Genomic DNA, 16,408 nt, shown 5'->3' with positions numbered 1-16,408 from the left:
CATTGCACATAGCAAATGTTTTGCTAAAAAAAAAAAAAACAATACATTTACATACTAAATTGTGAGGCTAAAAGGCATTTGACTTGGCCTGGAGAGATGTGTTGTGGAGTTGGTCTAACACTTGTATTATGTTAACTGGGTTCCCAAAACTGCGCAAGAATCTGCTTGTAAGAACGCTCCTGTCCCCAGGTGGTTTTGATTGATAAAGTTGCCAATGGCCAATGACAGGGAGACAGAGGCGGGACTTAAGGATTCCTAGGGAAAAGACTGAGGAAGGCACCTGAGGTGAGAACCGCCATGCCTGGGGGGTGTGGTGGGGGGAGGCAGTAAAGACCAGGCCTGAGAAGTGCAGAATAGAGACAGCCTCCACGTAAGAGCCCCTAACCCCCACATCCACATATAGTAAATAATAACTCAGGAATATCAGAGAGGAGTGTGTTAGCCATGTGGAGGTTTGGGAGTGGCCCAACCTTTGAGTTGTTTGAGGCATATTAAAATACAAGGCTGTGGGTGTATGTCTTTCATTCAGGAACCCAGAGCACTGGGGCAGGTAGCAAGGAGCTTGTGCCACTGCCAGGATGGTTTGAGTAGGATTAACTGGTAACTACAGCAGAGCTGGCTCAGTGGTTAAGAACACCGTCTGCTTTTCCAGAGGTCCTGAGTTCAATTCCCAGCAACTACATGGTCTCACAACCATCTGTAATCAGATCTGGTGCCCTCTTCTGGCCTGCAGGCATACAAGCAGGCAGAAAGCTGTATATATAATAAATAAATCTTTAAAAAAAAATTGACTCAGGGCTGGGGAGACAGCTCAGTGAGTACGAGCACTTACTATGTTCTTATCCGAGTTTGAATCCCCAGCACCCGTGTTAAATAAAGGCCAGGCATGGCCACTGTGTGTCCGTAAACCCAGCACTGTAAAGGGCAGAGACAGGAGGACCAGTGCAGGTTCTGGTAGCCAGCCTAGCTCAAGGCCGATCGAGAGACTTTGTTGCAAGGGAATAAGGTAGAGAGTGTTAGAAGATGACACCCATTGCACTCTTCTGGGCTCCATGAGCATGTTTGGAAGTGTGTGCGCTTACATACATGTACATACCCCCCGGCTCCCACACACACATGAAGGGAAACAAATCCCACATACAAGCACACACATTTGACCTGGGTTAGGATAGCTCTGTTGGCAAAGTGCTAACCTAGCACACAGGAGGCCCTGTGTTTAATCTCAATACTGCATAACCCAGACATGGTGGTGCATGCCCATAATCCCAGCTTTTAGGAGATGGAGGTAGGAGGATCAGAAGTTTAGTTTTATGAGTTCAAGGTTAGCCTGGGCCACACTAGACCCTGACTAGGGTTTTTTTCCCTTTTGATCTGAACCCAGTTAGGCATGGTAATGAAGGCCTGTTATTATAGCACTAGGGACTGTTGGTGTGGCTTTTGTGTTACTTTACTGGGTTCTTACACTTCTACATCCTTTCCAACCCCTCAACGCTAGGAAGAGAGAAAGGAGGTTAGAGGGGAAAGGGGCAGCCTCGTGAGGCTACTTCCTGCTGATTAGGGCTGTTGGGCTCCTTGGGGCCAGTCCAATCTTCATCATCAGAATATCCAACTTCTTGTCTCTGCTCATGAACACTTGACAAACTGCAACAACGACAACCAAGAGCAGCTGGGGGAGCGGCAGCACCGGCAGAGGGAGAGGCAGGGAGAGAGGCAGCGCTGGTGGGGGAACGACAGCAGCAGGGGAGCAGGGGCTGCAGCAGAGGACAGCAGGAGAGAAACAGCAGGAGTGGGAAGCATCAGCCTCCATATTCCAAGCACCCTGCCTCTCTCAGAGCTCAGGCATTTATACCCTCTAAGGACTTCCCAGAATTCCAAACATAAACTCTCTACAGCTGGCAGAATCACACCTCTGCTAGTGCACAAGGCAAACCATAATCACCTGCTGTGAAGCAGCCTCTTATCCCACACCTGAGATTCAAACAAAAACATATTCACAAAACATAACTGGGCTTTTAATGAAACCCAAATTCTCACTACAGGGAAGTCTGAGGCAGGAAAACCAAATTTGAGTCAACCCCAGGCTACACAGCAAGCCTCTGTGTCAACCTGCCCTTCTCCAACCAAAAAGAAAAGAAAATGGGGGAAAGCCAGTAGCTGATCCGTGAATTAAATCAGTCTTGGTAAGTACAGCAGGATTTTATGTAAAATGGGTCAGTGTTCAATAAGACAGACTTTGAGTTGAAGATTTAAAAAAAACCCTCAGGAGATAGCAACAGTTGTATAACAATGTCAGCCAGTGTGCTTGGTGCCTTCAGCTGCTCCTGTTTAAAACATTCTGAAACAGCTGGGCGGTGGTGGCGCAGGCCTTTAATCCCAGAACTTGGGAGGCAGAGTGAGTTCGAAGCCAGCCTGGTCTACAGAGTGAGTTCCAGGACAGCCCGGGCTATACAGAGAAACCCTGTCTCGAAAAACAAACAAAAAAATAAAAATTAAAAATAAATAAAACATTCTGAAACATATATTTATAGTTTACCATATAAAACTCTACAGACAGCTGCAGTAGTGGTCCACACTTTTAATCCCTGCACTAAAGAGGCAGAGGCAGGCGGATCTCTACCTGGTCTATGTAGTGAGTTCCAGCCAGGGCTATAGAGAGATCCTGTCTCAAAAAACAGCAACAAAACAAAAACAAGCAAAAAACAAAACTCAATACTCTCTCTCTCTCTCTCTCTCTCTCTCTCTCTCTCTCTCTCTCACACACACACACATACACACACACACACACACGCACACACACACACACAGAGGGAGAGAGAGACAGAGACAGAGAGACAGAGAGACAGAGAAAGAAAAGCACCACTGTAGGAGCCACTGGAGATACCGCTCAATGGTTAAGCTCTATGTCTTCTCTAGAGGACTCTCCCTCGTTGCGTTCCCAGCACACATGTGACTCACAAACATCTGTAACCTGGCTCAGGGGATGTGAATCTTTCTGGCCTCCATGGGCAATGCACACACAGGTGGTTACACATACATGCAAGCAAGCAAAAAAAAAAAAAACATACACATGCATCTTTTTATTTTATTTAGTTTTGGGTTTTCAAGATAGGGTCTTACTATGTAACCCTGGCTGTCCTGGAACTCAACTCTGTAGACCAGGCTGGCCTTGACAGCGATCCGCCTGCCTCTGTCTCCTGAGTGTACAGCAACATGTCTGGCCACCATGGGAAGGTGGCAGGAGATATTAGAAAGAGGCGTCCGGCTGGCTCCTGGCACAGCTGCCATGTTCCCGCTCTAAGTTCAACAGTGGCTGGTGCCAGACATGTGTTCTCATCTCAGCAGGCTCTCTGATGGGCCAGAGTTCCAGAACTCCCCTCACAGTGACGCTAGCCCCATACCAGGATCGTCCACACCGCGATCAGCCACCATAACCATCACCCGGTAAAGCCAAAACTCTCAATGCTTATAGTTAACCAATGGATTTATATATCAATAAAATCTCAATACACAGATGCCCACACAATTTAGACAAGTTATCCCAATTATCCTAACCTTTTGATATGCATAACTTCCTAAGACTACTAAAGCCATGGGGGTTCACGTCTGCCTCCATTTCGCCTTCCTCCTTTCTCCCTGCATCTCCCTCTTTGCCACCCTTAGCTCCGCCTCCCTTTTCCCTGTCCAATCACAGGCCTCCCGCTGCAAATAGATTGGACAGGAAAATTTTTGTCACAGCCTTGTCGTTTGTTTGTTTTCTTCTTCCCGTAAATCACTGAGTTCAGTTAATGCTGCCCATTGGAATGCTGGCTGGTCTTGTTGCCTGGCTTTTCGCTGGACCATGAATGTTATTTTGTAATAGAGAGGCATGTTCCTGAAAGATTGGGTTGGACTTGGTGGTCTAAAAGTTGATGTCTAACATGAATATTTTATGATCCTAAAACTGGTTGTATCATCACAGTATCGATTAGAGTCGAGATCTCTTGTCAACAACTTGAAAACCCAGAGTTCACACGGAAATGAATGTTTTTCTAGAAAATTCACATCCCACGTGGCTGGGATTGGGTGGCATATACTTTGGAAAGGACAAAGCTTTGTCATCGCCAATAAACCTTTTACCCCTGTCTCATGCCTGGCAGTCCCTGTAGATGTTAAGATTCCCATGAAGTTGGGGGGTGGAGGGTGGGGCTGGGGGGGATGAGGTGGAGAATGAGGGTGGGGAACGGGGGTGGGTGAGATGGGGGAATGGAGTTGGGGGATGGGGGTGGGGACCTGAAACAAAGAACCTACTGTCTTAGGGTCACTATTGCTGTGGTGAAACACCTTGACTTGAGAAAGCTAGGCTGACTCCATGACAGACTTCAAATTGGTAGTTAAGTAGACAAGGCCTAAGAACTAGGCAAGTCCAGGCAGCCCAGGCAAGTCAATTACTGGGAAGAAAAAAAAAAATCCAGGCTCCAGCCTTCATGTCCCAATAATGGTTCTGAAATGCCTAGAGATACAGTAAGATAAAGTTCATCTACCCCAGAATTCCAATGTGCTTTAAAACGAGCCTGTGAGCTCACTTGGTAATGGGAGAGCCCAGCACGCTGGACTTCTGCAGAATAAAACACTCTGCGTTTACACATTATCTGAGTCTGGGGTATCATGATTCTTCAGTGAATCATGGACCCTTACAGACCAAAAGCAAGTTGGGGAGAAAAGGATTTCTGTGACTTGCCGTTCTACCTTCATAGTCCCATCACTGAAGAAAGTCAGAGCAGGAACTCTTAACAGAACAGGATCCTGGAGGCAGGAGCTGATGCAGACCATGGAGGGGTGCTGCTTACTGGCTTGTTCAGCCTGCTCTCATACAGAACCCAGGACCACCAGCCCAGGGCTGGCTCCACCCACAGTAAGCTGAGCCCTTCCACATAAATCACTAATTAAGAAAATGCCCTACAGGCTTGCCTGCGGCCCACTTTTATGGAGGCATTTTCTCAAGTGGAGTCCCTTCCTGTCAGATGATATTAGCCTTTGACAAGTTGACATGAAATTAGCCAGCACACATACCTTGTTAGGGAATCAAAAGAAAATTACTACTGTAATATTGGGCAGGAGAGGAATCTGAGCTGTCTGTCTGTGCAGGGCTGACTCAAGACAACTTAAGCTGGGACTCACAGTACATACATCTGTTGCTGTTGCTATTTCAAATATTTTTATTTATTTTTATTTATTCACTTTATATCACACTCACTGTAACCCTCCTGGTCACCCCTTCCCACAATCCTTCCCCCATACCCCTGCCTTTCTCCTCTGAGAGGGTGGGCTCCCCCATCAGGTATCCCCCCACCCTGGTACATCAAGTCTCTGCGGGTCTAGGCACCTCCTCTCCCACTGAGGCCAGACAAGGCAGCCAGCTAGAAGAACATATCCCACATACAGGCAACAGCTTTTGGGATAGCCCCCACTCCAGTTACTTGGGACCCACATGAAGACCAAGCTGCACATGTGCTACACATGGGGAGAGGCCTAGGTCCAGCCCATGTATGCTCTTTGGTTGGTGGTTCAGTCGATGAGAGCCCCAAGGGTCCAGTTTAGTTGATACTGTTGGTCTTCCTACGGAGTCCCTATACCCTTCGGAGCCCACAATCCTTCCCTCTATTCTGCATGAGTCCCCAAGCTCCATCCACTGTTTGGCTATGGGTGTCTGCATCCATCTGAGTCGTTGCTGGGTGGGGCCACTCAAAGGATAAACAGAAATGCCTGAGACCTTTAAAAATAATGAATGAATGAATGAATGAATGAATGAATGAATGAATGAATGAATGAAAACGAGGACATGCCTGCTCCAAGGTATGGTGGTAGGGAAGGGTTTGATTGTAGATATGAGGTACAGCCACAGGCATCTGGAAGAGTCAGTCCTGTCTGAACCGGGCCATTAGAGAGGAAGAGATGACAGAGGGCAAGAGAGGGAAGCGGACCAAGAAAGAAGTGGTTAGAATGGTGGACGACACAGGGAAGAGAAGCTCAACCTCTGGGCTGGAGAGGTTTATTTAGGGTAGAGGGCAGGGTGAGAGGAGCTGGGAGGAGCCACAGGAACTTGACCTATGTTTCTCTGGGACACGACACAACCACTCTTGTTCCAGCTACCTGGTCATACCTATGCGGGATGACCTGTTGTTCTTCCTCACAATCTGTTGAGGTGGCCTGGCCCACACTGGAGGCCCACTGGCAGGGGAAACCAAATTACAGGGCACTCGTTTGCAACGCCGTCCAGGACTGTGCTTGGGACATGCCCAGCCTGCTGTCTGCAGCGTGAAGCTCTTTAGCAGCCACTGCAGCCACAGGCAGCCCAACAAGAACAGAGACACTGTAAACGGGCCCACTGCAAGGCTGCCTCACTGGCACCAGACTCAGCCAATAAGTCATACCCATTAGGCAATTTTTTTCTTCTGCGCCTGGACTCGCTTGAGGTTGTATGGCTGCTTCTCTTTAGTCTGAGTTAAGCCGATGGTCTCAGAGATATACACCCATTGATTTTCTTTCCAGTTTTGAGACATACAGACCCCACCTCCATTCCAGGGTGTCTACTGGAAGGATGGCGGCTGAAGGGAAGAGATCTCTGGTCTTCTTAAGGGCGCTCCCTCCGCCAGCCTGTGGTTGGTTCGACGCACTTCTATTCCAGTATCAGCTGGGTGGGGCAGTGGACCTATCTAGTTGGCCAGAGCCTGCAAACCCTGAAGCAAGGAGAACCCGCAGAGCGCGTGGGACTTGCAGCCGACAGGTTTTACAGTGGCGCCCCAGGCCAGTCCGCCACCCTTGGCCACTCTCCGCATCCTCTGGGAAGCAGTTGAGGAGCTGCGGTTGATTCTAGACAAAACAGCACAGAACACCTCGCCCCCACGCAGAGGACACAACTCCCAGCATGCCCTGCGCCCTCCACTCCCAGAAGGCCACGCTCATGGGGCGGGACTTTCCCGGCTCGCCTCGCGCCGTCCATTCCCAGAAGGCGACTTTTTTTCAGAAGGCGTGGCCTGCGGGGCGCAGCCTACTTAGCCTGTTCCCAGAAGGCTGCGGGCGCGGGCTGGGGGCGGGGCGCTCCCGGCATGCTCTGCGGCGCGCATCCTCCCGCGGGTTTTGAATCGCGCTCTGGGCAGTCTTGGGGTTGTGGCGGCGCTATCATGGGGGCTCCGGCGCTGCCCTCGATCTGGCAGTTGTACCTCAAGGACCACCGCATCTCCACTTTCAAGAACTGGCCCTTTTTGGAGGACTGTTCCTGCACCCCAGAGCGGGTGAGTCGGCCCCTACTCGCACCGCAATGTCCACACACAGACATTTCCGTCCCAGCTTCAAGCGACTCCACCCCGGGCCCGACGGTGTTATTAGTGGTGGGACCCGGGATCAGAACCCCCAAGCCTCGCTTCGCATTGTTAGCCAGGCTGCTTTGCTCTGCTCAGGACAAGGAAAAACTGCTCTGTCCTCCACAAGGCCACCCCGCTCTCCCCATCCTCTGCCTGAACCACGAAGGCTGTTCTATACCTACCGTTAGGCCCCGTAGACCCGGCCTCTTCCCACTGTTCCCAGAGGTTGCCTCAGCTCTGAATCAGTTCCGAGGCCCGGAACGATTTCTGGGAATGATAGGATAAGGTCAGACTGTTGATCCTGCTCACGAGCTGTCATTTTCAGATGGCGGAGGCTGGCTTCATCCACTGCCCTACCGAGAATGAGCCTGACTTGGCGCAGTGTTTTTTCTGCTTTAAGGAATTGGAAGGCTGGGAACCCGATGACGACCCTATGTAAGTCCCGTAGGCTACTCTCGGCGGGTTTCCTGGCGCTCCCCTTCCATTAGGAGCTTTTGGGTTGAACTGGAATTAGGGCAAACTATTTGTATCTAGTAGAAGAGCATGCTTCTTGCTCAAGTGTTCATAGGCTGGTCTTGAACTTGTTACACAGCTCAGACTGGTCTTGAAATTCTCTATTTCTGCCTCGGTCTCCTGAGAGCTGCCAACATGCATGGTTTTGCCTGAGGTTTTTGTTGTTGTTGTTGTTGTGTTTTGTTTTGAGACAAGGTTTCTCTATGTAGCCTTGGCTGTCCTGGAGCTCCCTCTGTAGACCAGGTTGGCTTCAAACTCAGAGATCCGCCTGCCTCTGCCTCCCAAGTGCTGGCTTTAAAGGTGTGTGCCATCATTGCCTGAACTGCCTGAGATTTTTAAAGATTTGTTGTTGTTGTTGTTGTTGTGGTTGTTAATGTGCACATGTATGTCTCTATCTGCCATGGTTGTGGGTATCAGATCCCTAGGAGCTGTCAGTTATGAGACCCCTGATGTGGGGTGCTGGGAACTGACGTTCTGTGGAAGAGCACCAAGGGCCCCTTACCACTGTGCCATCTTTCCAGTCCCAGATTTTTTTGTATATATTATTATTATTACTTTATTTATGTTTCTATTTTGTGTGTGTTTGGATGTGAGTGTCATGGTGGGTGTCGGTGTCAAGACAACTTTGGAGGGTAAGTTCTCTTCTATTGTGTTGGTCTCTGGAATTGAACTCAGGTGAGCAGGTTTGGCAGCAAGCATCCTCACCTGCTGGGCCATTTCAGTGACCCCTGTTTGGTTTCAGACCCCAGAAGAAGGGACTAAGGTGTTTATTTTACATATCAAAAGCAGACCTGGCCTCCAGGTTCTCCCAGCATCCCTGAGTCCCTCTGTGGCATCTTCTGCCCCCAACCCTGAACTTTCCAGCCCAGAGTTGGGCTGCTCTTCCCCCAGAGGCTCCTCCCTATACAATCCAGACATTTTGGTCCTCTCTCTCTCTCCTTCTTTTCTCCCTATATGTGCTCTTCTTTCTCTTCCCCCTCCCCCCACCTTTCTCTTCCCATGGCAACTCCCCTGGCCTCAGTCCTTGGGGCCAGTGAACTCACCTGATAGCAGCTTCCCAATAAGGCTGCATTTATAGAATCTAATGTGGCTTGAACCACTAAAGCTGTTCTAGCCCTACCAGTTCACCAGCAGAGAAATAACTTATCAGCCCCTGGTCATGGTTCTTTAAAAGTAGCTATATATAATCCACACATTGCAAAAATCACTTTTTAAGGTTTTTGCTTACTCATTACTTTGAATTTTGTTCTTATAGATACCTGTTCATTTGCTTGCTTGTCACATCTTGCAGCCCTGGCTTGCTTTTTTCTTTTTTTAGATTTATATACTTATTACATATACAGCATTCTGTCTGCACGTATGCCTGCAGGCCAGAAGAGGCTGTCAGATCTCATTATATAGATGGTTATAAGACACCGTGTGGTTGTTGAGAATTGAACTCAGGGCCTCTGGAAAAGCAGCCAAAAGACACATGGGGGATTAAAAACTGCAACACCCTCTGACCAGAGAGGAACAACTCTGGTGCTTCTCTTGGAGAGAAAATTGAGGCCATAGAAGCATCACTTTTGTCAGCAAAGACGGTGAGGAGACATGGAAGGGCATGACAGGCAGACACGTGACCCGACTAAATACTCACAGAGCTGCCTTCTCTTTTGCCTGTTTGTTTAAGGTCAGGTGTCTTGCTGGGCATGGAGGCCCACACATACCACCTCAGCACTCAGAAGGCAATGAGGGTCAGCCTGGGCTACACAATGAGCTCTGTGTCAAAACAGCAAGGGCTGGGGCCGGAGAGATGGCTCAGAGGTTAAGAGCACTTGTTGCTTTTGCAGAAGACCTAGGTTTGATTCCCAGCACCCACCTGGTGTCTCATAACCAACTACAACTCCAGTCCCAGGGGATCTGATGCCCCCTTCTGGCTCCTTCAGACACCAAGCACACATGGGACACATATACACAGAACACTCATACACACAAAGTAAAATTAAAAAAAAAAAAAGACTTAATGTTGCCTGTCTTTGGAGCTTGTATGGCTATGTCCTCACTGCAGCCCTGGGCTGAGTGCTGTGACATACCATATCCAGGAATAGTCCCTTTACAGAGACGTGTGGATTAGCAGAGTCCCCCGGTAGCTCCTCCAATTGTGCCTCGTTTAGAACCTGTGCTAACATTGTGTAAGCATTCCTGTAAAATGAAATGATTTCTAGCAGGTCTTTGGGATTTCAAAAGACCTGTGTGTGAGTGTGTGTGTGTGTGTGTGTGTGTGTGTGTGTGTGTGTGAACACAAACATGTATGCACAGTATACATATGTGATGATGTGCAGAGGTTGAGGAACGATTTATAGACATTAGATCTGTCTGTCTGTCTTTCTACTATATGGGTCTTCTGATGGAACTCAAGCTGACAGGCTTTGTGAATTTTATTTAAAAAATTTTTATGTAGGGGTATGTCTTAGGGTTTTTTGAGACAAAGTTTTTCTGTGTAACCCTGGCTGTCCTGGAACTCTGGCTGGCTTGAACTCTGCCTCCTGAGTGTTGGGATTAAAGGCAGTTGCCATCACTGCCTGGTCTTAGGGATTCTGTTGTGGAAAGACACCATGGCCACAGCATTATAAAGGAAAGATTTTTTTTTTTTTTTGGTTTTTCGAGACAGGGTTTCTCCGTGTAGCCCTGGCTGTCCTGGAACTCACTCTGTAGACCAGGCTGGCCTCGAACTCAGAAATCCACCTGCCTCTGCCTCCCAAGTGCTGAGATTAAAGGCGTGCGCCACCACTGCCCGGCTAAAGGAAAGATTTAACCAAGGCTGGCTTACAGTTCAGAGATTTAGTCCATTATCATCATGGTGGCAAACATGGCTGCATGCATGCAGACATAGTGCTGGAGAGGTAGCTAAGAGTTCTATATCGATATCCGCAGATAGCAGGAAGAGAGTGACACTGGGCCTGGCTTGAGCATCTGAGACATCAAAGACTGTCCCCAGTGACACACCTCATCCAACAAGGCACATCTCTTTATAGTGCCACTCCCTGTCAGCCTATGGGGCCATTTTCACTAAAGCCACCACAGGGTCAGGTGGTGTCTCTGGTGGAGCATGCGTTTAGTCCCAACACTGAGGAGGCAGAGGCAAGTGGATCTCTGAGTTGGAGCCTAGCCTGGTCTACAAAGCAAAGTTCCAGGACAGCCAGGCTCACACACAGAAACTCTTGAAAAACAAAACAAAAATCGTGTAGCCTTCTTACTGATAACTAGAGAATCCAAAAAAAAAAAAAAATTCTAACCATAAGGATGGGAAAACATCAGGACTTGGGAGGCAGAGGCAGGTGGATTTCTGAGTTCAAGGCCAGCCTGGTCTACAGAGTGAGTTCTAGGACAGCCAGGACTACACAGAGAAACCCTGTCTTGAAAAGCCAAAAAAAAAAAAAAGGGAAAACAGAGAGAAGATAGGCTGTGTGGGATGTTCCCGGGGCATGTTTGGGCCTCAGACCTTCTCCTTGACACAGCAGGGTGCACCAAGAGACAGCCGTGGAGATGGGAGATGGGCTATAGGTTGTGCGTGGCTGGGATACTTGTGACATGTAGGTCTATTGATTTTTTTCAGAGAGGAGCATAGAAAGCACTCACCTGGCTGTGCCTTCCTTACTATCAAGAAGCAGATGGAAGAACTAACTGTCAGTGAATTTTTGAAACTGGACAAACAGAGAGCCAAGAACAAAATTGTATGTATGATGGAGAATAAGGACTGAGCAAATTCGGTCCCCAGAAGCCCTGGGGGGTCTGCCTCAGGAAGTACCCTCAACCCAGGGGAGCTTGTGGGCAACAAGGACAAACAGGACTGACTGGAGTGTGCCTTGGAGCTATGCGTGTAGCAGCAGACCTGTCCCTCAGGAAGGGTGCTTCAACGCTGTGTCCTGAGTGGCAAGCATTGTCAGAAGCCCTTGTCACAGGCTGAGCCTCCAGAGGTGCAGCAGTATGGGTGGAGGCTGGGAACATGACATAGAGAGTATTAGTATTGGCTGAAGGGGGTTAATTGGGAAGCAGGTGGCACAGGTGAGTCCCCAGGGACAGGGCTCCCACGCAGCCACTCGTGAAGAGTCAGGATGGCCAGAGTCCAGAGCTCGTGGTAAACCTGAGTCCATTTTGATTGAGAACGCTCCACATTTTGCACTGCAACTCTTGGTTTATCTGAAGTTCACATTTAAGCAGGCAGCCTGTATTCTCATGTGTTACTCTCACTGATTTAGGGGGAGGATTCGGTGAGGGGTTTACTGGCAAACACTGTCCCTCATGCTTTATGGATGACCCCCAGCTGACCCTGGCCCAGGTACAGGTTAAGACCTGCTGTCTTGGTTACCGTGGTTACCACTGTTTCACTTCACCTATAAGTTACATTCCTTGGTGGAGGGCATTGTAAAATAGCTGACTGATACTGACATGGAGGATGGCAGTTTGCTGTCAGGAGGAGGGAGAACTGAAGACAGTGTTTGGTCAGAGCATGCTCAGACACTGGATGGTCGTGAGGTCAGCCTTGCTTCTCAGAGTCCCTGTTACATCATATTCTTTTTGTTGATTTGTTTTGAAGCAGAGTCAGGGTTCAGTAAACATATTTACTACAAGCTCTGGCACAGAGTCAAAGAAACCTGCTCTCCAGACTCAAACTCCTCTCAAGTTTTTTTTTTAAGACAGGGTTTCATCATGTAGCCCTGGCTGCCCTGGAACTCACTAAGTAGACCAGGCTAGCCTCAGCTTACAGAGATCCACCTACCTCTGCCTCCTAAGTGCTGGGATTAAAGGCCTGAACTACCATGCCTGGCCCAAATGTGATTCTAATAAAGTTATTTGTTAATATTTTATGTGTATGGGTGTTTTGCCTGTGAATATCAAAAGAGGGCATTGCATCATCTAGAACTGGAGCTGTTTATGGTTGCAAACCACCATATGGGTGCTGGGAATCGAACCTAGGTCCTCTGGAAGACCAGCCAGTGCTCCAAACTGCTGTGCCCTCTGAATGTTCTTTGCTGTTGCTGTTTCTTTGTTTTCTGAGTCAGGCTTTCTCTGTGTAGCGTTGGCTGTCCTGGAACTCACTCTGTAGCCCATCCTGGCCTTGAACTCAGAGACTCGCCTACCTCTGTCTCCTGAGTGCTGGGATTAAAGGTATGTTCCACCACTGCCAGGCATCCCTTCTTGTTTTGTTTGTTTGTTTGTTTGTTTTTTAAAGATTTATTTTATATATGTGAGTACACTGTAGCTGTCTTCAGACACACCAGAAGAGGGTGTCAGATCCCATGACAGATGGTTGTGAGCCACCATGTGGTTGCTGGGAATTGAACTCAGGACCTCAGGAAGAGCAGTCAGTGCTCTTAACTGCTGAGCCATCTCTCCAGCCCCCCTTCTTGTTTTTAAGGTTGTAGCTCTGGGTCTGTGGAGATCCTATCATGAGGAGCACAACCATGTTTCAGAGTCTTTTTTTTTTTTTTCTTGTTAACTTATTAGTTTTAAATTAAGTTCTCTAATCTGTGAAAGTAACTTTTATTCCCCTGTAATAATTTTCATCTCAGAGGCTTATTGCCTCGTCTCTAACTTAGGCCTAGTCCTGGAAGTTCTAGCCTCTGTACAATCTAATCTAGGCCTAGACTGTTTTCAGGCTCTGAGACACTGTTGAATAAACTCACTCTTTCTAATTCTTTCTGAGCTTTAGCTGGCTGATTCAACTCAGCTGTTCTGGCTCAAACTCTTCCCCAAGATGACTGACTCAGTCTGACTTCTCTCTCAGCCTCTGCTGAACTGCTCTGCTTGGCCTCAAACTACCTTTGGCAATCTGTTCTAACCTTCTGGCTCCTTCTCATTCTCTGGCTTGTTCTGTCTTCATCTGTGTCTCATTTGTTCTCTATACTAAGGGCATGTCTGAATTCCAGCCGGAGATAAAAGGTGAGTGTTAAGGACTGAGCCACACCACAACTAGAAAACAGATTTTTCCAATAAACAACACAATCTTGGGGTTCACAATGTGATCAAATATCCTACAACACTAACCCGGGCTTGGTGCCACAGGGTACATTCCTAGGGTACAATCCCAAATAATTTGGTTGGCTGAAGGAGGATTGAAAGTTAAAAGCTATCCTTGGCTATATGAATCCTGTTTTCAAAAAAGTATATCAAGGAAGAGAAGTTGCAGTTTGTAGGTCAGTAAGTATTTGCTTATTATGGCTGAGGCCCTAGGTTCAATTCGCAGCAATACAAAAATAATAACTTTCCTTTTAATAATATTTGTTATTTTGTCACGATGGTGATGAAGCTAGCATCTTATCCTTTGTAGTCAAGCCCCGCCCTCTGGGCCACACTCCAGCCCCTGTGTCTGTTCATCATTCCAGGCCAAGGAGACCAACAACAAGCAGAAAGAGTTTGAAGAGACTGCAAAGACTGTCCGCCAGTCAATTGAGCAGCTGGCTGCCTTGCGCTGAGCCTTTGCTGGGACAACCTGGACCTGAGTGACACCCCACATCTAAGCCACGCGTCCCAGCTATCCCAGCCCGGGCCTCCTAGCAGTGTCCTAGAGAAGGAGACAATGGCATTTTGAGACTGAATATCAAATATTTTTGGATTTGCTTTAAAGTGGCTCAGCCTATGTGGCTACCTCTCTTTGGTTTTGTGGCTTTGCTCTATTGTGACCTAGACTTAAGCAATGAGGAAGTGAGTGAGCGAGGGGACAGTGTTCTCTGACAGGACCTGTGGGGTTGCGGGTGACTGTGCAAAGTCTTTCTGGTTTTAGTGTTTCCGTGCCTGGCATTTGACACATCCCATGTGTAGGTGTGTTTATATGTGTTTGTGCTGATAATTCTTCTGTGCTGAGCAATCTCCCTACCACGGGGTAACGGAATAAAATCACTTGAGAAAGTGGACTGTAAGCTCTTTCTGTCTGGGAGGAATGGGTGGTTTGGCTTTTTTTTTTTTTTTTTTTCTTTTTTTGAGACAGAGTTTCTCTGTGTAGCCCTGGCTGTCCTGGAACTCACTCTGTAGACCAGGCTGGCCTCGAACTCAGAAATCCGCCTGCCTGTGTCTCCCAAGTGCTGGGATTAAAGAGATGCGCCACCACTGTCCGGCGGGTTGTTTGGTTTTTTGGTCTTTTGTGGTCCAGGCTGACCTGGAACTCTATAGCTAAGGCTGGCCTTGAACTTGATCCTGCTGCCCCACCTCCCAGGTCCTGGCCTGTGCCACTGCTCCCAGTAGTACTGTTTGCTTTGTGTTAAGGTTGTAGATTCAGTGGCATCTAAGCTTCAGGCCCAGCCCGAGCTGCAGAACTGAACAGTAGTGAGGGACACTGGGATGACAACGTGACTCACATGGAACAGGACTTCCTCTGCAAGGCGAGTGTGAGGGACAGTGCTGTCAGTTTAATCACCTACAAGATGGGGTAGTTTTGATTGCGGTGGATCCTGCGCTAAATGACGTGGGGCTGAGCATCAGGGCATCTGTTTCTTGACTGACCAGCCGATTCAAGCTCCTGCGACCCTGACGTCCCATGTAACTGCTCCTCCAGGTGCTTTTGTCAGAGTATTTTATCACAACATCAACAGACGCTAAGACACCGGGTGAGATGCTACACACTGGTAATCCTAGAACTTTGGAAGCAGAGGCTAAAGGATCAGGGGTTCGAAGTTACCCTAAGCTATACATATGGAGGTTGAGGTCAGCCTGGGCTACAAACAAGCCATGTGACTATTCTCCAAGCATGTGGGGCAAAGCCCAGCCCACTGTGACTGACATGGTGGAATCAATCAGGCAGGTCCGGATTTCACAGCCATGCTATGCCCTCCATGCTGACAGAGGGCTCCATGAGGCTCTAGCAGCTTTTGCCAGAGTCCAGGTTTGCTCTGTTCCTGTCCTGCAGGAGGATTAGCACAGGAAGTTAGTAAGATCTTCAAAACCAGGAGGTATGAAGCAGAGTTAGAAATGACAGCTGAGGTGACCTGCTGAGGCTCCCAGCAGGGTGAGTGACCTGCCTGCAGTTTAACTCTATGGAAGAACACTGGCAAACCAAACTGACCATCTCATATCAGGCAGCAGTCCAGCGAGGCCTAGGCTCACACCGAGCATGTGTAAAGGATTCAGGCCACTGCACTTTCCCAGTGGCAGTGGTGTGTGCACCTGTGCACACTTAGATGACTCCTGGGCGACCACTTCACCGCTCTGGATAGCCGGGGCCTGGCTTTCTCCAGAACCACCTAACACATTCTGGTGGCCTCCTTGAGGGCTTAGGACAGCTCTGTGCAACAGTAACTCAAGCAAAATAGGGAACCCCTGTACAACATTAGGAGCTGGGACCATTCCCACCTTACCACAGAAATCAGAGACGGAGCAGAGGAGTTAGAGGAAAGCAGAGCTAAGCAACACAGGTGTGAGTGACAAAGACCTGTGTCTAAACAGCTCCTCAAAGCCACAGGCAAGCGCCAAGGTCTGAGCCCGGGTGGAGCTAGGTCCCAGTCAGGGATGACAAGGCATGTGTGCAAATAGGCCGGCCTGACAGGAGGCCAGCTCCTCCACTGAGGACACTGAGTGGACAC

At 48.6% G+C, this 16,408-nt stretch overlaps 1 protein-coding gene across 1 annotated transcript; it reads left to right on the top strand.

The window, feature by feature from the left end:
- The first annotated feature begins 7,058 nt into the window (after positions 1-7,058).
- Birc5 (baculoviral IAP repeat containing 5) lies at positions 7,059-14,746 on the top strand. The gene is made up of 4 exons (XM_028752928.1): positions 7,059-7,271; positions 7,666-7,775; positions 11,449-11,566; positions 14,219-14,746. Exons 1-4 carry the CDS (start codon positions 7,086-7,088, stop codon positions 14,306-14,308), a joined length of 504 nt encoding a protein of 167 aa, XP_028608761.1. The 5' UTR covers positions 7,059-7,085; the 3' UTR covers positions 14,309-14,746.
- Positions 14,747-16,408: the final 1,662 nt, after the last annotated feature.

The sequence above is a fragment of the Grammomys surdaster genome, unplaced genomic scaffold (genome assembly GCF_004785775.1).
Source record: "Grammomys surdaster isolate TR1022 unplaced genomic scaffold, NIH_TR_1.0 125940, whole genome shotgun sequence".
Lineage (NCBI taxonomy): Eukaryota > Metazoa > Chordata > Mammalia > Rodentia > Muridae > Grammomys > Grammomys surdaster.
The sequence above is the reverse complement of the archived record's forward strand: the minus strand, read 5'-3'. Positions and strand labels throughout refer to the sequence as shown.